Source organism: Simochromis diagramma, unplaced genomic scaffold, assembly GCF_900408965.1.
Source record: "Simochromis diagramma unplaced genomic scaffold, fSimDia1.1 OVJJ01000107.1, whole genome shotgun sequence".
NCBI classification, from domain to species: domain Eukaryota; kingdom Metazoa; phylum Chordata; class Actinopteri; order Cichliformes; family Cichlidae; genus Simochromis; species Simochromis diagramma.
Genome location: NW_024387209.1, coordinates 2,683,623 through 2,709,754, shown reverse-complemented (window position 1 = coordinate 2,709,754; position 26,132 = coordinate 2,683,623). Strand labels below are relative to the sequence as shown.

Below are 26,132 nucleotides of genomic sequence, written 5' to 3'. Positions count from 1 at the left end.
ACCAAAGAGCTTTCGAAGGACACCAGGAAAAGTATTGTAGACCTGCACCAGACTGGGAAGAGTGAATCTACAATAGGCAAGCAGCTTGGTGTGAAAAAATCAACTGTGGGAGCAATCATCAGAAAATGGAAGACATACAAGACCACTGATAATCTCCCTCCATCTGGGGCTCCACGCAAGATCTCATCCCGTGGGGTCAAAATGATCATGAGAACGGTGAGCAAAGATCCCAGAACCACACGGGGGGACCTGGTGAATGACCTGCAGAGAGCTGGGACCAAAGTAACAAAGGTCACCATCAGTAACACACTACAACGGCAGGGAATCAAATCCCGCAGTGCCAGACGTGTTCCGCTGCTGAAGCCAGTGCATGTCCAGGCCCGTCTGAAGTTTGCCAGAGAGCACATGGATGATACAGCAGAGGATTGGGAGAATGTCATGTGGTCAGATGAAACCAAAGTAGAACTTTTTGGTATAAACTCAACTCGTCGTGTTTGGAGGAAGAAGAATACTGAGTTGCATCCCAAGAACACCATACCTACTGTGAAGCATGGGGGTGGAAACATCATGCTATGGGGCTGTTTTTCTGCCAAGGGGACAGGACGACTGATCCGTGTTAAGGACAGAATGAATGGGGCCATGTATCGTGAGATTTTGAGCCAAAACCTCCTTCCATCAGTGAGAACTTTGAAGATGAAACAAGGCTGGGTCTTCCAATATGACAATGATCCATAACACACCGCCCGGGCAACAAAGGAGTGGCTCCGTAAGAAGCATTTGAAAGTCCTGGAGTGGCCTAGCCAGTCTCCAGACCTCAACCCCATAGAAAATCTGTGGCGGGAGTTGAAAGTCCGTGTTGCTCGGCGACAGCCCCAAAACATCACTGCTCTCGAGAAGATCTGCATGGAGGAATGGGCCAAAATACCAGCTACTGTGTGTGCAAACCTGGTAAAGACCTATAGTAAACGTTTGACCTCTGTTATTGCCAACAAAGGTTATGTTACAAAGTATTGAGTTGTATTTTGTTATTGACCAAATACTTATTTTCCACCCTGATTTATGAATAAATTCTTTACAAATCCTACCATGTGGATTCATGGATTTTTTTTTCACATTCTGTCTCTCACAGTTGAAGTGTACCTCTGGTGCAAATTACTGACCTCTGTCATCATTTTAGGTGGGGGAACTTGCACAATCGGTGGCTGACTAAATACTTTTTTGCCCCACTGTATATTCAAAACGGGAAGAGAGAGAAGATCTGTTCTCTTAGGTATAAAGTTATGTAGATGATGCCTGATTTGAAGAAACCTGAAAAAATCCGTATTGCTTAACTGGTATTGCTCTCTTACTGATTGGAAGTCCCTAAGAGTTCCCTTATCATAAAACATACAATATGCTATTAAGCCTTGCCCTGCCCATTTTTTATATCTTGCGTCTAACTTATTGGGTAAAAAATCAAGATCATAAGCGCACCTTCTTAAGATCCTGGCCTCTTCATTCCAATCATTCTTATTAAGAAATTGTAACCAGAGTTTTAAAGGCAAGTTAATCCATTGGTTTCCTTGATTAATTTGTTTTTTAATAAGTGTCACGTCCCCTAAGCTTGCCTGAATCGGAAAATCTCTTGAGGCAACTGTTTCTATTTCTTTCCATCTTGCTTGGTAGTCTACATTGCACCAACACGCTAGGATCCTCAGTTGAGCTGAAATATAGTAATCTTTCAGAAATGGGAACTCTAACCCCCCTTTATCTTTAGCCAACTGGATAGTTTGGTACTTAATCCGTGGTCTTTTCTAGGGCCGGGACAACGCGTCGACGTAATCGATTACGTCGACGCAAAAAATACATCGACGTAAAAAAATCTGCGTCGATGCGTCGTCACTTTCAAAAAAAGACATGGCGGCAGCGAGTAGCGAAATCATGAGTGAGGCAGTTGCAGTCAACTTAAATCACTCCACCCGAACACGCAGCTCTACAGTATGGGGATATTTTAACAGAAAAGGAAGTGATTCAGTCGTTTGCCGGCTTTGTAAGGTGGAAATAGCCTATCATAAAAGCACGATGGCTATGCACCAGCACCTCAAACGACGGCATCCAGGAGCAGCTTCTGCAAAGGACAAACCACCGTAAGTTTTCAACTTTTTTACTAACGCTAGTTTTTACCCGTTAATTCATCCAGACCCCCCCGCCCCACGTAGACGTACACTCACTCATAGACACAGAGATAAACACCCAACCTCCGTAAATGCAAAACTCATTTAAGCTGCTTAGCAGTAACATATAGCAGCTGCTGCTGTTATTGTTTTTTTGGTTTGTGGCCCATGCTGGCGAAATGAGTCGGAATGCACGCAGGCTGATTATCAGAATCGGCGAAAGACAAAAATGTCAGACAGCGAATTGGCCGCAGGAGAAATGTTAACAAGGATAATGCACCACCTGCTAAACGTAGCCGTCGTGGACACTGTTACAACTTTGTTAAAGTGCTTGCAAAAGCAAAATGATAACGAACTCTTGATTTGTCAAATTTAATGTGTTTCATCCTATTTGAACCCTGTTTTTATACATAATGCTTCTCCAGCTTGATTTTATAGGTCAAAGTTATGCCATCTAATGACTAGAAAGCAGTGCACCAGTAAAGGTGCCATCAGCTATGGCTGTTTAAACGTTATCTTTTCCAGCCATCATGATTACTGCATATCATATGTTCAACATTGGGGATTATCATTAACCTCTTACTGTTATGCTATGAAAGCACATGGCATAACAGTATGTGTGTATATATCTATCTCAACCAGATCCTTATCAAATTATTTTGATATTATGCTTTCCATATAATTATTTAGTAATTATTCGAATTCATCTGTGTGCTGTGTGTGATTTTATGATTTCATGAATAAACAGAAAAGTCTGGAGGACTACTGTCAGAGAAGAAGTACACCATGCACCCCCCAGGAGGTAGCTGTACTTACTGAGAGCGTCTTATCTATGATTTTAAAAGACAAGAGACCACTTGCTGTGGGTGAGGGATTCAAAGAAATGCTGACCACTTTCCAACCAGGTTACACTCTGCCGTCTAAGCGTCATTTTACAAGCATGATGGAGAGAAAGTATGAAACTTCAGTGGAGAAACTAAGGAATGAACTAAAAAAAAAGCCTCCAAAACATCCAAAATCTCCCTTACCACTGATGCTTGGACAAGTCTGGTCACAGAGTCCTACTTAGGGGTAACTTGTCATTTCATTATTTGTTCAAAGACGCCATTGCTGCTGTTTGTATATTATTAATTTTTTGCTATGATTTCCTTTGTTATATTTGTTTTGCAAAACATTTAATTTTTTGTTAAAAACAAGATTGTAATACAATGTTATTGTGGATTTTGTTTTGTGAATGAAGAGCACTTTTTGGCAGAAAGCAAAGTGAATGTTACATTTTGTTTGTTTAAAGACACCATTGTTGCTATTTATTTGAAATGTTTTGTTAACTTTTCCTTAATTTTATATATGTTTGCACATTTCATTTCTTGTTAAATGCTATCTCTATTGTATTGATTGTACGACCTCTACAACTTTATTTTGCAATTTTTTTTATTAAAAGGTCTTCAAATGAATAAATTTGTGTTTTTCATTTATATACATAAATTAGTAAATGTGAAATTGCTATACAAGTCAAATAATGGGGGAAAAAATCGTTAATCGAATCGAATCAAAATCGAATCGGATTGAAAAATGAATCGTGAGATTAATCGATGCATCGAAAAATTAATCGCTAGATTCATTGATTAGGAAAATAATCGTTTTGCCCAGCCCTAGTCTTTTCCCCTGCCATATGAACCTAGAAATTTTTTTGTCCCACTCCTGAAATTGTTTATCTGTTATTTCAACTGGGAGTGTTAGGAACAGATAAAGCATCCTAGGCAAGATATTCATTTTGACTGTATCAATACGTGACTCAAAATTTAAAATTGGTATTAAGTTCCATCTTTTAATATCCTCATTTATTTTATAACACAAAGGTTTAAAATTTGCATGATATATTTTAGAGAGATCTTTAGTGATATTTACTCTGTTAAGGTTCAAATATTGAGGAAGGAGAGTACAAACAACCATTGGTCCAGAAGATCTTGGTCAAACAATTGATTTTAATGAATACACGCGTGGGAAGACAAGTCTGTACGCAGACAGGAATTGATCTTCGACTTAATCAAAGCATAAACAGATGTTTATAGCATCAGGGTTTGAATTAATGACGCCCCTTCATACGTCACAGACAGAATATATACATACGTCAAATCAAAACCACAATGACTTTTAACACAGTTTAAAAAGAACATTGTGGTTTTGATTTGACGTATGTATATATTCTGTCTGTGACGTATGAAGGGGCGTCATTAATTCAAACCCTGATGCTATAAACATCTGTTTATGCTTTGATTAAGTCGAAGATCAATTCCTGTCTGCGTACAGAGTGGTCTTCCCACGCATGTATTCATTAAAATCAATTGTTTGACCAAGATCTTCTGGACCCATGGTTGTTTGTACTCTCCTTCCTCAATATTTGAACCTTAACATTTGGGGGCTTCGTCCGGTGGTTGAGGAGGGAGAGAATTGGAGGTGTAGACGGAGAAATTCGGTGGTCTGAGGTGGTCGGACGGGCAGACATGAGTGCCAGTGGTCGAAGTGAGTGGGCATAAGCCGGCTTATCCAAAGGTAAGGCACTACCTGTTGAATTATTTCCAAAGTGTGCCAAATTGGACATGATAAAATTTAAGTCTACTCACTGAAATTACTGGTAGATGTCTGTTTTGATTTTGATGAGAATCTCATGACAGTACTGAGGATTTAAAGCAGTTGGACTGCTGAAAATGATTGAATGCGGTTGGACCGCGGAAGGATTTAATACGGTTGGACCGTTGAAAAGGATTTAAAGCAGTTGGACTGCTGAGTGAATTTAGTTTAATAGGTAATTGGTGAAGTGTTTGTGACAGTAAAGTCTCAATTGAATATAAAGCCGGGCTTGGACATCAATAGAATTGCTGGTGTGATTTTATGGGGTGTTTTCAAAGTAATTAAAGTTCTTAGGACGGGAGCGGGGCTCCTAGGACTGCACCAAGTTCAGGGGTGGGAACCCCCTCACTTTTCCAGACGTGGAAAAGGGTCCTCCGGCGTGAGGTTATCCCAGGTGGCACCTGCCAATGACTTGGGACCTTGGTTCAAAATAGCCACTGGTATCTACCAGTTTGTCGTCCGGGACGACGGGGTGCAGTGTTTGGACAGTAGAAACCGGGTTTCGGGCGTGAAACCTTAACTTAAAACGTCGGGGAAAGCCTTGGCTGTGTAATGCCAAAAATAGAGCTTCAGGCAAAGTTTGGGTTGGTTAACGCTTATAAATTTATTTAGGAAATAGAAATCGGGCCACGGTCCGGGACCAAGACTGGTTAATTGGTTGCAAAAAACTCAGGGAGTTTATCGGTTGGACCGTTATGTTAAATTTGTCGAAATTCGGTAGGTGTTAAAAGGCCTAAAATCTGTGCAGTTGTAATTATAAGACGTCTTTGTAATATAAAATAAGAGAGTTTGGTGTGAGAGGAGGCTGTGTGTCGAGTCAGTAACGCACTGACTGTCTGATGCTATTTTTAGACTATGTGTGTGAGTGTGAAAATGCAAATTAGTAAGCTGTGAACCGTTTAAGCCATAGCTGGTTTTACAAATACTGCTGCAAACATTGTTGAATGTGTGTTTAAGACGCCATTTATGTTTATTAGAGGGCTATAAATAAAGTTTTGAGTTGCCGTAGTGGATGTATAGTAATTGACTGAGTTTGAATGTAGATATATAAATATATTGAGTGCATTGTATATACTTAAGATTAACATATTACTTTCAGTAGTAACTTCTCTCCAGCAATAGTTGCTGGTGTATTTTATTTTTTCAATTTCTTGTGTGTGCGGTGAGAATTAATAGAGGTTTCAATTGTTTTTTGACTTGCTCTTTCTGATTATGAAAGGCATGGCTAAAATACTCTTAGGAAAGCGTGTTTTGAGTATATTCCTCAACTCTGGTCACAGTGTAAGTGTGTGAATGCTGTGAGTAGAAGGTTTTGAATGATAAATAAAGGTGTGAGAGGTATTTTTTTTGGTGATGCAAAGTAGGATGTTTTAAAGTTTGAAAGTGTTTTTAATTTAAGAGATACATGAGTGATGTTATAAGAGTTTGAGTTTCTTTTTCTTTCAGTTCAAAAACACATAAGTACATACACTTGGTACACCCGCTTACTCTTTGACTTTATTAAAAACAGACGGTGTATTTCAGTTTGAATTTCAGTAATTGTATGTTGATATGGTAATTTAGTTTTATGTTAGGTGAAGGAGATGTCCATCTCTGCGTCTTGCAGGATTGAAAGTGAGCACGTTGAAGGCTGTGATGTGAATGCTGACAAATGCAAAGAGTTTAGTTTATTTAAAAGGCAGTGTGTGTGAGAGGATTATGAAATCATTGTGTGAATGATGCTACATTTTAGATCAAAAGTTAGTAGAATTACAGAGGGTTTGTAGATTGTAAATACAAAATAAGTTTGATTAGCCTGTAGAAACAGAAAAGCAGCTTGAGCTGCTCTGAGAAGCTGCGTGCTGTGTGTGTGACAGGAAATGGTGTGTGTGACAGGAACTTTGCATGCCCATAGAAGGAGAGACTGTGACAAGTGAGCACCCAGAGAGATAACTGTTCTGTTTTAAGTTTATTTTTATGACATAGATTGGATCATGAGTGGGGAAAACTGAGCATCTTTAGTTTTGTATAGTATTTTGACACATTTCATGTGTCAAAATAAGGGGGGAATTTAAGGTTTAATAAGTTAATTGTTTAATAATTTAGGATCATTTTAGGACTTTTTGGGGTTTTTGGTCATTTGGATATGGTAAAACTGAAACTGTTATTTTTATGTTAAGGTTAAAGGATTAAAGTGAACTGAATCCTGTTTAGTAGATAAAATGCCGGTGTTTTAAAGCTGTATATAAATCTTACAGGGAAACTGTTGGACACGTTGACAAAAAGATATGCTTTGGGGAAAACTGGTGAAGGTTAAAGGAGTAGAACAGGTTTGATTTCTTTTTGATTTCTAGAAGAAGTGGTTATAATGTAGGCTTACACATACAGATATTACATAGATTTATTTTTAGGATAAAGGGGAGAGCTTAGAAGTAGAAATGATTTTTATACATATTGCATTTTGTGCCTTTAAAGGAGTTGTGGCTCAATTCGTCTCTTGAGGGTCACGAGCCTTTGGCTAGCGCTATGATTGGCCAATCTACTGTGAGGATGATATGAGTTATTGAAGGATTGCACACGCTTACAGACACAGAGTCCATAAACACACATGACAGTATTGATTCCAGGCAAAAGGCCTCAAATTCATTTAGCTTTTAACTGAACTTAAAGAAGGACCAAAGGAAGGAAAGCATATATTTTGGTTAAGTTTGATAAACTAGAATTAGAAGGTATTTTTACATTAAAATGAGCAAAATGAAACAAAAAGGCTATATCAAAAACAGGTTATAACATAGGAAATGTGAGGTTAAAATGAAGTTAGTGTTAACACACAGGAGTTGTTTTTAGGCAGCGTTTAGTTATGATGAAATGTATGCATGAGTAATTGCTTATATGTTTAAACTTAATTGATTAAAGTGGTTGTTTTCTTTTGGAGCTTTTAGTAGAATAGGCGCTTATAATGATTTTCTTGTTAAAAAGGTGACTTTAGATCAGAGTGGAGGAACTTGCAGCAGCGACAGTTTGTGTACAGGATGTTGATGATCCGATAAGGGAAAATAAAGCGAGCAACCGGACGTGAAAGCAGCGTTTTAAGAGTTTTAAAGTGATGAGTAACGTTGAAGAATATATATAAATACAAGTCAATAAGTTAAGAAGATAATTAGGATAAGGCTTTTGATTTTAACTGTATCAATACGTGACTCAAAATTTAAAATTGGTATTAAGTTCCATCTTTTAATATCCTCATTTATTTTATAACACAAAGGTTTAAAATTTGCATGATATATTTTAGAGAGATCTTTAGTGATATTTACTCCAAGATACTTAACTTGAATTGGGAGCTCCCAATTCAAGTTAACTTTAGACTTAATTTCCTGATTTGGCTTATAATTAAAAGTTAAAATCTGGGTGTGGCGAGAATAAGGCACGGCGGGACCACGGAGTGTCATTCAGAGCCATCTTTATTTACATCTCACCACAACAAAATCCCAAACCCCTGAGTCCGTGTTTTTAACTAGGCGGGCGTGATTAAGGATGCCGTGCAGGTGTGTCCGCCCTCCCTGCACGGCACCGCAGACCACGCCCCACCACACTGGGTCTTCGATATATTTAGTTTATAACCTGATAGTGAGCTAAAGGTCTCCAGAAGTGATAACAGCTTGGGGAAAGTAATATTTGGATTTGTCAAGTAAATCAAAATGTCATCAGCAAACAAGGAAACCTTATGTTCTCGACCCATGATCTTGACTCCAGTAATATTAATGTTTTGTATAACACTGACTCAGGGCCTCTATGAAAAGGGCAAAGAGTGAAGGACTAAATGGACAACCCTGGCGTGTCCCTCTCTGTAGATTGAAAACATTAGAAAGCGCCCCGTTGACTTTGATTCTTGCCCTTGGTGATTTATATAATGCTTGAATGATCATGATAATCGATTGATGAAATCCAAACTTACCCATAACTTTGTATAGAAATTCTCAATTAACCCGATCGAAAGCCTTTTCAGCATCTAAGCTCATAAGGGCCATCTGAATTTTATTTTTAACTACATAATCAATAACATGTAATGTTCGGTGAACATTATCTTGCGTTTGTCTCAGCTTAATAAAACCAGTCTGATCCAAGCTAATTATCTGAACAAGAATATTTTCAATTCTTTTGGCAAGGATGTATGTAAATATCTTATAGTCCTGGTTAAGAACACTAATAGGGCGGTAATTTCCACAGTCAAGCCTGTCCTTTCCTTCTTTAGCTATTAAGGAAATAGAAGCCTCATTCCAAGATGGGGGAATTTCTCCCGTCTTTAAGATATAATTGAATGTTGTTTTCATCAAGGGGATCAATAACTCTTTCATTTCCTTATACCAATCTGATGGAAATCCATCCGGGCCTGGAGATTTATTAGGTTTTCATTTTAAAATAGCTTTTTTAATTTCAATTTCGGATATGTCCTTGATTAAGGTTATATTTTGGTTTTCAGTCAGCTTTGGTAAGCAAAGTGAATCATACCTTTATCATCCACTCCAGGTTGTGTGTATAATTCTTTGTAGAATTTTAGAAAAGCTAGCCGAATGTCTTCCAATTTTTACACGATGTTATTTGTTTGAGGATCCTTTATTTTGTAAATTATATTTTCTAATTGTTGTTTTTTTAATTTATAGGCCAATAATTTTGCAGATTTGCCTCCTACCTCATAGTATCTTTGTTGTAAAAAAAGCCATATTTTTTTGTATTTCACATGAAAAACTTTCATCAATTTCATTTTTCTTCTTTTGTATTTCTAATTTCAAATTTATATCTGCGCTTATTTTATGGGCATCTTCAAGATATTGTAATTGCGCCTGGAGTTTTCTTAAGTGCTCATTTCTCTTCTTTTTTAAGTTGGTGCTGTAGCCTATAAGTTTTCCTCGTATAACCGCTTTTAGGGCATCCCATAAAAAACTCGGAGAGACTTCTTCATTATCTTTTTCAGCTACATAATCTATTATATCTTGGCTAATTTGATCTTTCAACGGACATAGAATACTTGTATTTAATCTCCAAAATGTATCTCTTCTTTCGTATCCTAGCACTACTTCCAGATACAGTGGGGCATGATCCGATAAATCCATCACTCCTATCCTGCAATTGACCACACTGTTAAAGTCTTTTTGAAACATAAAGAAATAGTCCAATCTAGAATAAAATGAATGAGGGTGAGAGAAAAAGGTATAGTCCTGTTTTATGGGGTTTAACTCTCTCCAAACATCTATAAGCCCTAAATCGTTTAATTATGCAAATTCTCATGACCATTGATCAACAACCACTGACCAAAACCCACTGATCAATGGCCATGAGTACCATTCATAGAGAGTTGGGGAATGGCTGCAATCACAGCATTGTAAGATGGTGACAGATGTACCCTTAGGCCCCCTCCTCGATTCAGAGATGGTCTTTCCCTTTTCACGTAAATGGCCTCCTTGACTCCGCGCTCAAACCAGCGTTCCTCCCTGTCCAGGATGTGTACATCCTCATCATTGAAAGAGTGTCCACTGGCCTGTAGGTGTAAATAGACTGCAGAGTCCTGGCCTGACGAGGTAGCTCTTCTGTGTTGTGCCATCCGCTTCGCCAGATGTTGTTTAGTTTCCCCGATGTATAAATCCTGGCAATCCTCCTGGCACTTAACAGCATACACTATGTTACTCTGTTTGTGTCGGGGGACCCGATCCTTGGGGTGGACCAATTTTTAGCACAGCGTATTTTGGGGTTTAAAAGCCACAGAGACCCGGTGTTTAGAAAAAATGCATCTCAGCTGTTCCGATACTCCTGACACTTATGGGATCACTACATGTTTTCGCTTGGGCAGCAGTTGTCCTTCTCTCCTGGATCGGCTGGAGTTTTCTTTTGGCGCCTTTCCAGCTTTGACAAAAGTCCAGCTGGGATAACCACAGACCACTGGGCTTCCGGCCTGCGTGCCGAAGAGGGCACTCTTCCACAAGTGGACAGAAGAGTTTTTCCTTCACCAATTACAGCTAATATAGCGTTTATGTTTCTGGAAGTCAATATGATTGTATGTTTTTGTTGTACAATGTTTTTTTTCTATAATGTTGGGTTTTTTTGTTTTTTTTTCCTTTTCCGTTTTTTTTTTGTTTGTTTGTTTTTGTTTTGTTTTTCTTCCTCATCGGGGTGTACTTTTCGATTTCTGGTTATGTGCAGAGATTAAAATCATATAAGGTCCTACAATAATGCCTCGCAAGGTAACTAAAGTAGTGTCATTTAATGTAAATGGCTTGGGGAATCATACTAAAAGAAGCAAAATTATGTCAAAAATAAAAAGAGAAGGAATAGAAGTCGCCTTTCTACAGGAAATTACAGGACTCACTTACCACAGTTTGAGCATGAAAAACCTTAAGAAATGGAAATTCAACCAGTATTCTTCTTCTTGTCCTCAGAGTTCAAAAAGGGGTGTGGTAATTTTAATTTCGGTAGGTTAAATTTTGAATGCATTCAAGAAATAGGCGATAAGGAGGGGAGGTTTGTGTTAGTAAACCGGTATTTGGAGGGTATACTGACTACTCTTATAAATATGTATATGCTCCCCCAGGATCAGAGTTAAAATTTTTTTAAACAGGTCTTTGAAATGATTGTTGTAGAGGCACAAGGTATTCTAATTTTGGGAGGAGATTTGAATGCTCGACTAAATCCGTCTTTAGACCCATCAAACCCACACGCCCCAGGATTAAATAAAATAACCAAAAATATTAAATTAATTTTAAGATTAAGGAACTGACCTCACAGCCCATTGTTCCTTCAGTAGGCTGGTTTCAGTCATTATACAAATGCACTGTTTATAAGATTGGGGAAACCTGCAGTCAGCTGAGACTGAAGAAGTCACTTGGATGAGTGACGAAATGTTTCTCCCACTGAAAACGCTACGTCCAGATGCAAAGAATCAACTTTTGGAGATTTACTTTCCTGGATGATTGAGAATGCATCAAGACGAATAAAAACTTGCCACAATTAATGATTTTTTTCTTCCTTTTGTTAAAATATATGACATCAGAGCCAAGATAAAGTGATATAAAGAATGCTGTACTCTATAAATTAAATTGAAATGGTCAAATTTTCTAGCAGTTCAAAAACTAAATGACAGTCTGTCAAAGGAGCTTACAAAGAAAAGCGTCTGGACTTCTTTAAGTTGCTTGAAGACGTTTCACCTCTCATCCGAGAAGCTTCTTCAGTTCTAAGGTCAAATGGTGGGGAGTCCCAGGTTTAAGGTTTAAATCTGGTATTCCCCACCATTTGACCTTAGAACTGAAGAAGCTTCTCGTGTGATTTCCATGTGTGTGATATCAGCATCTGTTGTACAACATATGAAGCATAGATATTCCACTCTGTTTCTATATTGTTGCTATTTAGTGTTTTACTCTCATGATATGTTGTGTGTGGCAGGCAGGGTGAGGACCCAAAATGCAGGACTTAGAAACAAGACTGAATTCCATATACATCTTTATTGCTGGATTTACAAAACAAGAACTTAAACTAGACAGACACTAAGAATTAGCCAATCCATGAAATACTGAATAAAAACACCAGGGAATGCAGTTGAGCTGAGTTAGACTATCGCCAGGGGAATCAAAATTGAACACAATGCACCCTAGACAAGCGGCTAACAAAAAAGACAGGAAACAGAGAACCAACACAGGCAGGCAGGGGAAACAAATGTGAAGACAAGACTGACTACATACAGGTAATGCAGGTAGATACAGATACAGAGACAAGACTAAGACAGGTTGGATATAAAAAGGAACCGATTAAACTAAAACAACGAACTAAGAACTACAAATATGGATACCTAAACTAGGAAGCACTGGAGAAAGTTACTTAACACCGAAGCAGTAAGGCAAAGCACAACTATAGTAATAATCAGAAATCCAGAAACGAATTAAAACCTATTTCTCAAACTCACAAACAAGACTCAGAAGTCAACTGACCCACTACTATGACATTTACTCTCTAAAGTCACACAGCAAATAAAATAACAGAGTTCAGTATGTAGTGATTTCACACACAGGATTAGTGTTTGTGTTGTGAGCAGTGTTGGGTAAGTTACTTTAAAATAGTAACTTAGTTACATTACTAGTTACTTCTCTCAAAAGTAACTCAGTTACTTCAAGTTACTCGTTACTTTCAAAGTAACTAGTTACTAGGGAAAGTAACTTTGGTTTTACTCAGAATTCTCTTGTTAATGTGTTGCTTCCATAACTTTGCCAGTCTTCTAGCTTGCTTACTTGCCACAAGTGCACTGTGCCACCTACCAATAGAAAGGAAAAGATAATGTGCATATTTTCACGAGAGAAATCCCACGCCTGGACCGTCATTGACTGCTGCCATGATTCTAGCCTACGTCACAGCGTCATGTGCGCCTTTTACATCCAACACAAAAACTGCAGTCGTGGTGCTTTCGATTGTACTCAGAACTCGGAAATTCTGCCTTCTGAATAGGAAGATGTAGGTAACACCAGACTGCAGATGAGCCGCATACAGGGCTGGACTGGGACAGAAAATTGGCCCGGGCATTTTGACTAGAGACCGGCCCACCATTATAGGAAAAATCATAAAGCCTTTGAATGAAAATAAACACTGTTGTGACAGTGATGTACACTGTTCTGATGGTATATATGTATCAATCTATCAATTGTTTGTTGCAAGACTCAGATAATTATTTTTTTAAAAGTGAGACATTTTAAATGAGAATAAGAAAGTATTTCCTTGTGCCCCCCTTTCCCTTTTAATGCCCTACATGGACCCCTGGCAACACTTTGCTAGACCCGCTCCTGCACAGTTACCAGCTGTCAGCTACTTAGAAAAGGATCCTGGTGTTATTTGTCTCTCAGAAACAGTTCATAACTTCCCTTCAACTCATTCATGTCACCTAAAAGGTAAACCTGTTTCTCCATCACCTGTTCAGCTCTGATGATCCAGTAAGGACATCTCCTGGTTTCATCTTCATGTTTCCCTCTCACCAGATAACCAAACCATATCATGACCAGCAGCTTTACAGCTTGGCTCCAGCAAACATCAGCTGATACTAGAAATTAATATTAAATAAATTCTAACAATAGCTGATCAAGCTTAAACGTGCTGCTGTTGTTTAGCGCGACATCCGCTGGTTTCCTCTTTCGGCGCAAAGTGAGCGATAAACAAACAAGAGAGCCGATCAGCTGATCATTGATCAGTTTTCATGATTGAAGTAGAAACGGGAGAGGGAGGGGAGAATGAAAGAAGAAGAGGCAGCTGTGCAGCGTAAACACAGAATAACTCCAGCTTTGTGTCTTTTTCATTGTAGCTGAATTACGGGACAAACTGTTCCTTTTCACCTCAATAAGAAACGCGTAATATTTTCTCTGAATACCAGGCGGGACGGTTGGCAACTCTAATAACTTATGAACAAAATAAAGTTCAACATCATCAACTTCATAGCACCCACCCAGCTGTATAGAAACTCCGTCGTGCTAGCTAGCACGCAGTACGGAAAAAGTCAGAATAACGAAAATAAACTCCACCTAAACTTGGTTCATATCTGACCCAGAGAGACTGCAGGTCATAACTTCTTACCTGAAGTTCAGTTCACACTTGGACCGGCGGCCGCCTCGGGTCTCTTTTCCTTCTGCGTCCCTTTTCCTTCATCCACCTGCTGGCCTCCACCACTTGCTAATGTTACTGAATCTGTGGAAACTCCGCGATAGCCACCACACGAAGTAACGAGTAACGACCCTATCTAAATCCCAGTAACGAGTAACGCGTTCCTGATTTTGGCATAATAACTAGTTACCGTGCTCGTTACCACAATAATAACGTAGTTACTGTAACGCGTTACTTAATAACGCGTTAGTCCCAACACTGGTTGTGAGTCAGTAACAGTCTAAAAACAATGTTCAGCTGCTCTGATGGAAGATGGCTTTAAAATGGACTTTCATTATATACAGGATTATATACATGGACAAGATGGAGTCCATCAGTAGTGTGTAGTTGTTTTTATGCAGCTGAGATCAAATCATCACTAAATGTTTCCTTCTTATTGTTCCAGTGTTGATCCGAAGAGGTCAGGAGCAGTCGAGTTCTTTATTAATCTGTTCTGTGCAGCAGCAGAGAGAGAACAGAAGACAGGAGAGAAGATACAGGAGCTGTTATCATCAGTGTGCAATTTAAAAAAAATAATTTATCTCCCAGAACCTCAGGGATCTGATAACAGGAAGAAGTATAAACATGAATCTCAGTGTAATTTCCTGCTGGATCTGTACTTCCATGTGAAGGACTTTGAGACTCAAACAGGCTTGAGTGTCCTTCCATCATTACAGTCAGTTTTCCAGTCAGCTCCTGCAGTCTGGTCCATAAACCTCTCAGAGAGAAAGACCTCCATCCTCCTGGAAGTGCTGAAACTCCAACCAGAGAAGAAACAAGTGGAGCTGACAGGCTGCTCACATGAAGAGAGTGAAGTGAGGAGTTTCCTTCAGTGTCTGCCTTATATCTCACAGCTCAGGTAAATGAATTCTACTTTAAGCAAAAAGTAGTGTGTTGTACAGCTCTCTCCATGCTCGTTAATATAATATATTATCCTCTATATGGATTCTTCAAAATTTCTTTCCAGATGACCTTTCACCTTGGGTGCTAGCAATGAAGGTCAGATGCTTAGCCAACCTGGGTACTCAGGTACCCGAGGCCCAAATCACTTAATAAATACACCATAAAACGTCTTCATCTCTTTGTGTCTCCACCTGCAGATGTAGTATAGAATAAGTGTGATTTCCACGTCTGTGATCTGAGCAGCAGGTGAAGCTGCTGTTGTACGAAACATGAAGTGTAGATGTTGTTCCACTCTATGTTTCTATATTGTTGATATTTAGTGTTTTACTCTCTAAAGCCAAACAGCAAATAAAATGACAGTTACAGTTCAGCACGCAGTGATTTTACACACAGGATTAGTGTTTGTGTTGTGAGTCAGTAACAGTCTAAAAACAATGTTCAGCTGCTCTGATGGAAGATGGCTTTAAAATGGACTTTCATTATATACAGGACACACATGGACAAGATGGAGTCCATCAGTAGTGTGTGGTTGTATTTATGCAGCTCAGATCACATCTTTTTTTTATTTTTTTTTATTTCACCTCATTGAAACATGAAGTCTCATTTTCATGAGCAACCTGTTTTAAATATTAGAAAACCTACAACATCTTAATACATACTCATTACAATTCATATTACCAATTTACTTGAGTTTACAACTAAAAATAAAACAAAAGACAGTCACGGTAACACATTATGAACAGGAACAGCCACCCAGTGATGCTTTCTCCATTATCCGTATAATTTGTTTAAAACCCTTGAGCTCAATTAAGCTGCACAGCTTCAAGTCCTGTTGTTACTTGTTCCAAGTATAACAAGCATTGTATGAAAATATCTTTTCCCCCCCAAGTTCTGTACATACTGAAGGAACAGTGAATTTATTAAATTTTTGAGTGGAGGCTGTAGTTTCTCTCTTTAGGGAAGTTAGATACACTGGTAGTAAGCCAATTACTGATTTATAAATGAAAATATACCAATGAAACAGTCTGCGTGTGAACAGTGAAGGCCAGTTAACCAAAGAGTGTATAGTACAGTGGTGGGTAAGAGTTTTACGTCCTGTGTTGAATCTCAGTGCTCCATGATAAACAGCTTCTAACATCTGTAAAGAGGTGACATGAGCGTTCACATAAGTAATGTCACCATAATCAATGTGAGTTAAGAAGGTGGCAGCAACAGGTCATTTTTTAATATTAAATGAAAAACATGATTTATTTTTATAGAAGGACCCTAGTTTTGATGTTCTGATGTTTTTTAAAATAAGATTTTCGTCTATTAAAATACACAGGTATTTATAACAAGACACAAATTCAACTGGGGAACCTCGTGCAAACATAACAGTAGGGAGAATGTCAGGGATTTCTTTTTGCTTGAAAACAACACACCCTTCATTTTGTCAGCATTAAGTACCAGTTTGAGATGGAACAAATGTGACTGAATAAATCATCACTAAATGTTTCCTTCTTATTGTTCCAGTGTTAATCGTCAGAGGTCAGATCTTCATGAAACAGTCAGGTTCTTTGTGAATCTGTTCTGTGCAGCAGCAGAGCGAGAACAGCAGACAGGAGAGAAGATACTGGAGCTGTTATTGTCAGTGTGCACATATCAAAAATTCCCTGTTCATGATGACTACATGGCTCATGATTATCAGTTTAATTTCCTGCTGGATCTGTACTCTCATGTGAAGGACTATGAGACTGAAACAGGCTTGAGTGTCCTTCAATCATTACAGTCAGTTTTCCAGTCAGCTCCTGCAGTCTGGTCCATAAACCTCTCAGAGAGAAAGACCTCCATCCTCCTGGAAGTGCTGAAACTCCAACCAGAGAAGAAACAAGTGGAGCTGACAGACTGCTCACATGAAGAGAGTGAAGTGAGGAGTTTCCTGAAATGTCTGCCTTATATCTCACAGCTCAGGTAAATGAATTGAACCTTACACGATTATTTGCATATGAAGAGATGTGAGATAAGTTATAAGGTGTGGAAAATGTGTCATAGGAATGTTAATAAATCGGACCCCAGACAGCGTTCTGACAGCTGTTTATGATTTTTTTTTTTTTTGTAAAACACAAAAAAATGGTGAGCTGCGGCACCAGTATTCCAGCACTGTCATCTTTTCAGCTGTCCTCACACTTGCCTCTCCCCTCTGGCCTCTGATGTCACTATATAGAAGGGAAAGCCTTGTTAGATGGATCACCTTCACCTGTTCCTCCAGCCTCCCTGGCACTGCCCCTTGAACTCGCTTCACCACACCTCCCCTGCAGCTGAGCCACACCTCCACCACAAGGAAGATTTCTAATAAATTCTGAAATTATTGTACAATTTTAATAATTTCTAAGGTGTTTCTTTATACTTGCACTCCCAGTCAAAAGTTTGGAAACATCTTGTCATTATATGTTTTTTGTTTATTTTTACTGCTTTCTATATTTGACATACATACTGAAGACATCAAATATATGAGGGAAGATATGTGGAATAATGTAGCAAAGAAAAAATTGATAAATAACTCTAAATATGTTTTATAGTAGCCACCCTTTGATTGGTTGTCAGCGCTGCAAACCCTTGGCCTTCTCTTAATGAGCTTCACCTGAAATGGTTTTCACTTCACAGGTGTGCCTTCTCACCCTTATCAGGGTTCTTTTGTGGAATTTCTTCCCTCTTTAATGGGTTTGGGACCATCAGCTGTGTTGTGCAGATGTCAGGTTGGTAGACAGCTGACAGCCCTATTTGACAACTGTTAAAATTCTTATTATGGCAAGAACCAATCAGCTAAGTAAAGAGAAACGACAGTCGATCATTGCTTTAAGAATTGAAGGTCAGTCAGTCCGGAAAGTTGCAAAAACTTTGAATGTGTCCCCAAGTGTAGTCACAAAAACCATCAAATGCTACGATGAAACTGGCTCACATAAGGACCATCCCAGCAAAGAAAGCCCAAAAGTCACCTCTGCTGCTGAGGACAAATTCATCCAAGTCACCAGCCTTAGAAATCACAAGTTAGCAGCACCTCAGATTAGAGACCAGATAAATGCCACACAGAGTTACAGTAGCAGACACATTTCTACATCAACTGTTCAGAGGAGACCACTTGAATCAGACCTTCATGGTCTAATAGCTGCTAAGAAGCCACTACTAAGGAAAAAAAACAAGCAGAATAGATTTGTTTGAAAAAAGAAACACAAGGAATCGACATTAGACCAGTGGAAATCTGTGCTTTGGTCTTGTGAGTCCAAATTTGAGATCTTTGGTTCCACCCACCGTGTCTTTGTGCAATGCAGAAAAGGTGAACGGATGGTCTCTACATGCATGGTTCCCACTGTGAAGCATGGAGGAGGAGGTGTGATGGTGTGGGGGTGCTTTGCTGCTGAGGCTGTTGGGGGTTTATTTGAAACTGTAGGCACACCGGACCAGCATGACGACCACAGCATCCTGCAGCGACATGCCATCCCATCTGGTTTGTTTTTAGTTCAACTGTCATTTATTTTTTAACTGAACAATGACCCAAAACACCTCCAGGCTGTGTAAGAGCTATTTGACCAAGAAGAGACTGATGCAGATGGCCTGGCCTCCACAGTCATCTCACCTAAACCCAAACAAGAAGGTTTATGATGAGATGGACCGCAGAGTTAATTCAAAGGGGCCAACATGTGCTCAGTGTCCCTGCGAACTCTTTCAAGTCTGTTGGAAAACCATTTCAGGTTACAACCTCGAGAAGCTCATCGAGAGAATGCCAAGAGTGTGCAAAGCAGTAATCAAAGCAGTGGGTAGATATTTTGAAGAATCTAAAATATAAAACATGTTTTGAGTTACTTCTCATGTTTTTGTTTACTATATAATTCCATATGTTTTCATTCATAGTTTTGCTGTCTTCAGTGAGAACCTACAATGTAAATAGTCATGAAAATAAAGAAAAAACATTAAATGAGAGGGTGTGTCCAGACTTTTGACTGGTAGTGTATAGACTGTCACTTTTTTATATGGGGCAGTTTTTCAGTTAAATTTAAGCTCTCAGCTGCTCTGATGGAAGATGGCTTCAAAATGGACTTTCATTATATACAGGACACACATGGACAAGATGGAGACCATCAGTAGTGTGTGGTTGTATTTATGCAGCTCAGATTAAATCATCACTAAATTTTTCCTTCTCACTGTTCCAGTGTTGGTTCTCAGAGGCCATGTCTTCATGAAACAGTCAGGTACTTTGGGAATCTGTTCTGTGCAGCAGCAGAGAGAGAACAGCAGACAGGAGAGAAGATACTGGAGCTGTTATCATCAGTGTGCACATATCAAACATTCCCTTTTAATGAGAGATACATGGATGATGATATTGGTCATATTGTTATGATAAATCATCATTCTGAACAATATCAGTGTGACTTCCTGCTGGATCTGTGCTCACATGTAAATGACTATGAGACTAAAACAGGCTTGAGTGTCCTTCCATCATTACAGTCAGTTTTCCAGTCAGCTCCTGCAGTCTGGTCCATAAACCTCTCAGAGAGAAAGACCTCCATCCTCCTGGAAGTGCTGAAACTCCAACCAGAGAAGAAACAAGTGAAGCTGACAGGCTGCTCACATGAAGAGAGTGAAGTGAGGAGTTTCCTTGAATGTCTGCCTTATATCTCACAGCTCAGGTAAATTAATTTGACTTTACATGGTAAACTCTGCATAAGATGACATGTGGTCTAAAATAAGTTATTATATTTTAAGCTCCATAAATCATAATATTATTTCACAAATTATAATATTAATATTAATAATACAGTTTGTAAAGCAAATATAACCCCCCGAAAGTAATCTTGAATACATCTTTTTGCCAAATAATGCTTAAAATTAGAAAAATTAGATTAAAATTAAAAATGTAACTTCTTAAAAAATGCTGTCTTTGCCATTACTCCGTTGTTGCAAGAGAGGTGCTTCTAGGGCGTAGAAACTGAACATTTAACGGTATTTACCCAAAGCACTTTTTGGTTAGTGTGACACACGGACCGTAAGAACAACCCTAGGTTTCTCTTCAGCACTGTAGCCAGGCTGACAAAAAATCAGAGCACTGTTGACTCAACCTTTCCTTTAACATTAGCTAGTAATGACTTCATGAACGTCTTCACAAATAAAATTTTAACCATTAGAGAAAAAAATACTCATATTCATCCAGTGTTGGGAAGGTTACTTTTAAAATGTATTCCATTACAGAATACAGAATACATGCCCCAAAATGTATTCTGTAACGTATTCCGTTACGTTACTCAATGAGAGTAACGTATTCTGAATACTTTGGATTACTTAATATATTATCATGCTTTTTACAACAACGTGAATGTACTATTGCTGTGTGATTTATTACTATTACTGCAGGTCCGCGACTCCGAACTGTAGTAAAGGTCCGAACTACGACCCTGTCGGCTCGTAGCTGAAAAATAGCTTTACTTTGGTTGTCTGGGTCAACTTTTCTTGACAGAGAGAGGCGTTGAAAGGCTGCTCCAACGGAACTTATTGTTTTTGGAGGAAAACACGAACACGGTGTACAGTCGAGTCTTAATAGCTTACTTACAACTGGGCTCGTCAGACACTCTTCTTGGCTGAAGTGGTTATTATTATATTTACATGCTTCCAGCGCCCATTTTTCCTCGACAACAACTCGTACCTTTCCACTCCCCTTTTTCTCCCTCCTCGCGCTCACAGACCCATAACGTGTATGGCAGTCCATTCTCCCTGCAGCACGGACTACACTGCCCATGATGCTACATTCTTTAGAGCTATGCTTGTAGCATTCTGCCTGTTAGCTTAGCACAACAACAACAACAACAAAAAGGCGCTCTCTCACCCAGGAAACACACAGTCGCAGAGAGAGAGAGAGAGCGTCGCCCTGTAACCATGGCAACCGTAACGCTGCCGCCTGGAACAACAGAACGTAGCTGTCAAACAAAACCCAAACAGTCCTGACCCGCGACAAAATGAAACAGGAAAGTACCGCAGTGTAATCCATTTATTTCAACAAAGTAACTGTATTCTGAATACCACCTTTTTAAACGGTAACTGTGACGGAATACAGTTACTCATATTTTGTATTTTAAATAGGTAACGGCGGTACATGTATTCCGTTACTCCCCAACACTGTATTCATCCCACAGATGTAACATTATCTACAGCTACTTTCAGTACCATTGATTCTTTCTGAGTTAACTTCAGTAATAATTCTTCCAAATGACCCAAATTAACCCTATTCCTGCAAGACTGCTCAAAGAAGTCCTATTGTTCATTAATGCTATATATGAGGTGGCTTGAGGCCACTGTATTGATAATGACTGTATTGTTGCGGCTAAGATAAAATCATCACTAAATATTATCTTCTTATTGTTCCAGTGTTAACCTTTGTTGGCCAAATGCAGAAGAAGCCAGGTTCTTTGTGAATCTGTTCTGTGCAGCAGCAGAGAGAGAACAGCAGACAGGAGAGAAGATACTGGAGCTGTTATCATCAGTGTGCAGACATCAAACATTCCCGTTTAATAAGAGATACATTGATGATGAATATCAGTGTGACTTCCTGCTGGATCTGTACTTCCATGTGAAGGACTTTGAGACTCAAACAGGCTTGAGTATCCTTCCATCATTACAGTCAGTTTTCCAGTCAGCTCCTGCAGTCTGGTCCATAAACCTCTCAGAGAGAAAGACCTCCATCCTCCTGGAAGTGCTGAAACTCCAACCAGAGAAGAAGCCAGTTAAACTGAGAGGCTGCTCATATGAAGAGAGTGAAGCAAGGAGTTTCCTTCAGTGTCTGCCTTATATCTCACAGCTCAGGTAAATTAATTTTAGAAAATTACAAAAACTATTATGAGATCATTTTTAAATGTTATAAACTCATTTTTTATTTACAAAAGCACATAGAATACATATCAAATGTTGAATCTGAAAGAGTGTACTGTCTTGATCCATGCTCAATCATTCAGGCAAGGAAAACGCCAAAAGTTGATTCTGTTCATCTGGACGTAGCGTTTTCAGTGGGAGAAACGTTTCGTCACTCATCTGCAACCACTGATCAATCACCATTGATCACTGGCCTTTAGGTGTAAATAGACTGCGAAGTCCTGCAGAATTGCTTTGATTTATAGATTGGGGAAACCAACAACCTCTGGTGAGGTGGATGGCACAACAAAGAAGAGCTACCTCGTCAAGCCAGGACTCTGCAGTCTATTTACACCTACAGGCCAGTGGACACTCTTTCAATGATGAGGATGTACACATCCTGGACAGGGAGGAATGCTGTTTTGAGCGAGTCAAGGAGGCCATTTACCTGAGGAGGGAAACACCATCTCTGAATCGAGGAGGGGGCCTAAGTGTAGCTGACTCTGAAATGTTTGTGTGGGTTGTGATGACAACGCCAGAAGCTCATCCAAGATCGTTATATTGTTTTCTATTTGTTTTCCTTTATTTAGTATTCATGTTTTTGTACACTTACAGTGGAAAAAGATCATCTATGATACCAGTGATATATTTACATTTCTTCTTACAAAGAATGTTTCTGTTAAAATGATTGTGAAGTAGTCACTTCCTCCGTGAGTCGTGGGAACTGGAAGTTGTGCATGGGAGAGACAAGACAGAACGATAACACAGCGGACTTTTCGGGATCTACAACTTTTCTACAGCTGGTTTTACAAGGCATACAGGGTAAAAACATTATACTGGTTAATTTGTTAAGCACTTGTGCACCTTGTTAAAGGAAATAAGTGTCTGAGATGGATGTCATATGTACTATTGATATTATTTTACCTGTTTCTAGTTTTCACGGTGCTCCATGAGAGGAATAAAAGGGAATTGTGGACATCAATACAAAGCATGGATTCTTTTGACCAGAGTAGATACACTAAGGGTTCACCTTTCACCATCTTATAATGCTGTGATTGCAGCCATTCCCCAACTCTCTGTGAATGGTACTCATGGCCATTGATCAATTGTCATTGATCAAGGATCAAGAAACTGACCTCACCGCCCATTGTTTGCCAGTAGTTCTATTTTCAGTCATTATGCAAATGTGCTGTTTATAAGGTTGTGGAAGCCTGCAGTCAGAAGAGACTGAAGAAGTCTCTTCGATGAGTGATGAAACTTTTCTCCCGCCGAAAATGCTACCTCCAGATGAACAGAATCACCTTTTTGAAAGAGTGTATTATTTTAAGAAAATATTAGCTCATTTTAAGTATGATGCAAAAAGTCTGTAAGTGTCTGGAAACAGAGGAGACTAGTTGATGAATCTTGCCCTGTTCTTGTTCTTGTCATAAGATTTTAGCTACTTAACAGTCCTGGGTCCTCTTTGTTCTGTTTTAACTTTCATCATTTACCAAATATTTTCAATTAATGACAGGTTCAGTACCCAGATTCATACTACTACTACAAAGTCATGCTGTTTTAATAGCTGCAGTATGAGATTCATCATTGTCTTTCTGAAATATGAAAGATCTTCCCTGATAAAGACATTGTCTGGATGGGCAGATATGTTGCTCTAGAACCTTTACATAACTTTCGGGGTTGATGGTGCCTTTCAGATGTGCAAGTTGACAATTACCATCAGGTACAGGCTTTTGAAATGAGTCAGATGGCTGTCTCCTCGTTTGTCCAGAGTATGCAGCAGTTTAGAGAAGATGGTACAGGACAGTCGAGAATAAGAAATGTGGATTTGAACCCAGGCCACTGCATTTGGCCATGAGGCACATGGTGAACTGCTCACCTGGTGAGCACAACTGGTGCCCTAGGTGTTCTTCTTAGTTAATTTTACACCACCTTCAAATGTAATTAATAGTCATTCAAAATTTTACATTTAATACTTTTTTTTAATGTATTCATATACAGTGTCATATATTTTATATTTATTTCACATAAAGCTAAATATTTCAAGGCTCTTTCTGTTTTAAGGTGGTGATTATAGCTTATATAAATAATGACTTCAATATCTCAAATTATATGAATATGTCATTCCAAGTTTGAGTAAATTAAAATTCAGACAGTTTAAATTACCACGTATCTCTCAGTTTCATTCACCACATGCAACCACAATCAAAAGATCATTGCTAAAACAGCTGACTGTTTATATAGTGCTTTAGCAAAGCATATTATTGGAAAGAGGACTGGAAGGAAAATCTCTGGAATGAATAGGTGTACCAATGCAGTAAAATCATACCTAAATAGAAAAGCACCCAATGGAACACTATCAGTCATGCATTGGCCTCCTCAGATCCCAGACCTCAACATTATTGAAGCAGTGTGGGATCATCTACTTAAAAAAATTATAAGAATGCTTGCATAAGAGAGTTCAAGCTGCACTGAAAAAAGTTTTTTTTTTCCCTTGATTTCATTTTCTTGATTTTCTTGTGTGCATTTATTGCACAAAATTGATATGTGATCAATTAAGGTCTTTTTTCTCCCTCACTAAGTTTTTAATAATAGAATTCACATAAAAAACATTTTTGGTTTAACATGATTTTTGTTATTTAGTGTCACTGAAAACTGTTATCTTTTTTTTTTTTTTTTTTTTGTCCCGTTTGGATCTTTAGCCATCAGAATTGTTGTCTTAAGGCCAAGATAGATGCCAAGCGGATTTATTTTACCAAGTGGATCATCATGGCCTTGCCATATTGGTCCATTTGATTGACCTTTATTATAATTATGAATTTATTTTATTTTCAGTTGCTACAAACGGGACAGACATGACTGGGGGATAGGACAGGGAGAAAGAATGAAAGAAAGAGAGGGAGAGAAAGAAAACCAAAGGGGAGAAGAGACGGTGAGAAGGGGGGGAAGAAAGAAAAAAAACACAAAAAAAACAAACAAACAAACAAACAAAACACCTGGGTCACCTGTATGGAGAAAAAAAAACAGAAGAGAAAGCAAACAACAAAGAGCAACATAATAAAAAAAACAGCACCATCACAATAAACTAGCTAGCAGTAGATATCAGTAGATACTAAATAAATAAACGATATTGTGCAGCACGCAAGATAGACAGCGCACAATGTGCTTTGAGGCAGCAGCCAAGAAAGCTGTAGTCCGCGTCTGTGAATACCCGTGTGTACACCTGTGTGCATACCTGTGTGGATCAGCATGCTTGCATTCCAAAGGTTTCTCCATGTAACGATCTGCTAGGGAGTGTGGGGAGCCACAGCCCCGTCCTCCAGGGTATGAAGCAGGTATGGAGGAGATCAAAACTCCAGACATCCAGAGGCCCCCAGAACACAAGAGACCAAGGAAGACCAACAGAGGGGCAGCCGCGCCACTGTCCCAGTAAGAGCTGAGGAGAGTCCCAGATGAGGGCTCACTCAGCAGCTGCGGAGCAGAAGCCAGGGGGGGTTGCAGTGACGTGCCCGTGAGCTCCGCCGGCAGCCAGCTGTGCCTGAGTGACCGAGCCCCAGGCCGAGAGGCCGGGGGCACCCCACCTCCGAAGTGGCCCGAGCGAGTCCCAGGCTCCAGGCCCCGATAAGCGGCCGCCAAGAAGTGAGCCGGTGTGTACCCGGACGCCCACCCCCAGACACAAAGAACCACCAACGCACCGATACCTGAGGGAGTCCGCCACTGGCAGGGGAAGTGGTGGTGGGTGGAGATAGGCCTCCAAACCTTGGAGGGCCTGAGATGTCCCCAGAGAGGTGGCGTCTGATACCCAACCTGACATATAGTCACAGACATACAGGCACACACAGACACAAACATCCATTCCCACCCTCATGCTCTCATATGCACTTACTCCACACTCAACCAACGTGGAGACAGACATAAAGAGACGCTGTACAC

At 39.3% G+C, this 26,132-nt stretch overlaps 1 protein-coding gene across 1 annotated transcript in view; it reads left to right on the top strand.

The window, feature by feature from the left end:
* LOC120746024 overlaps window positions 1–26,132 on the top strand; it is an 88,044-nt gene that overhangs the window by 44,774 nt on the left and 17,138 nt on the right. Inside the window, exons 5-10 of the mRNA XM_040051243.1 lie at window positions 16,842–17,279; window positions 19,517–19,683; window positions 19,723–19,993; window positions 21,723–22,157; window positions 23,635–23,640; window positions 23,740–23,746. Coding sequence (XP_039907177.1) covers window positions 16,842–17,279; window positions 19,517–19,683; window positions 19,723–19,993; window positions 21,723–22,157; window positions 23,635–23,640; window positions 23,740–23,746 — 1,324 coding nt within the window. The remainder of the gene's footprint in view (window positions 1–16,841; window positions 17,280–19,516; window positions 19,684–19,722; window positions 19,994–21,722; window positions 22,158–23,634; window positions 23,641–23,739; window positions 23,747–26,132) is intronic.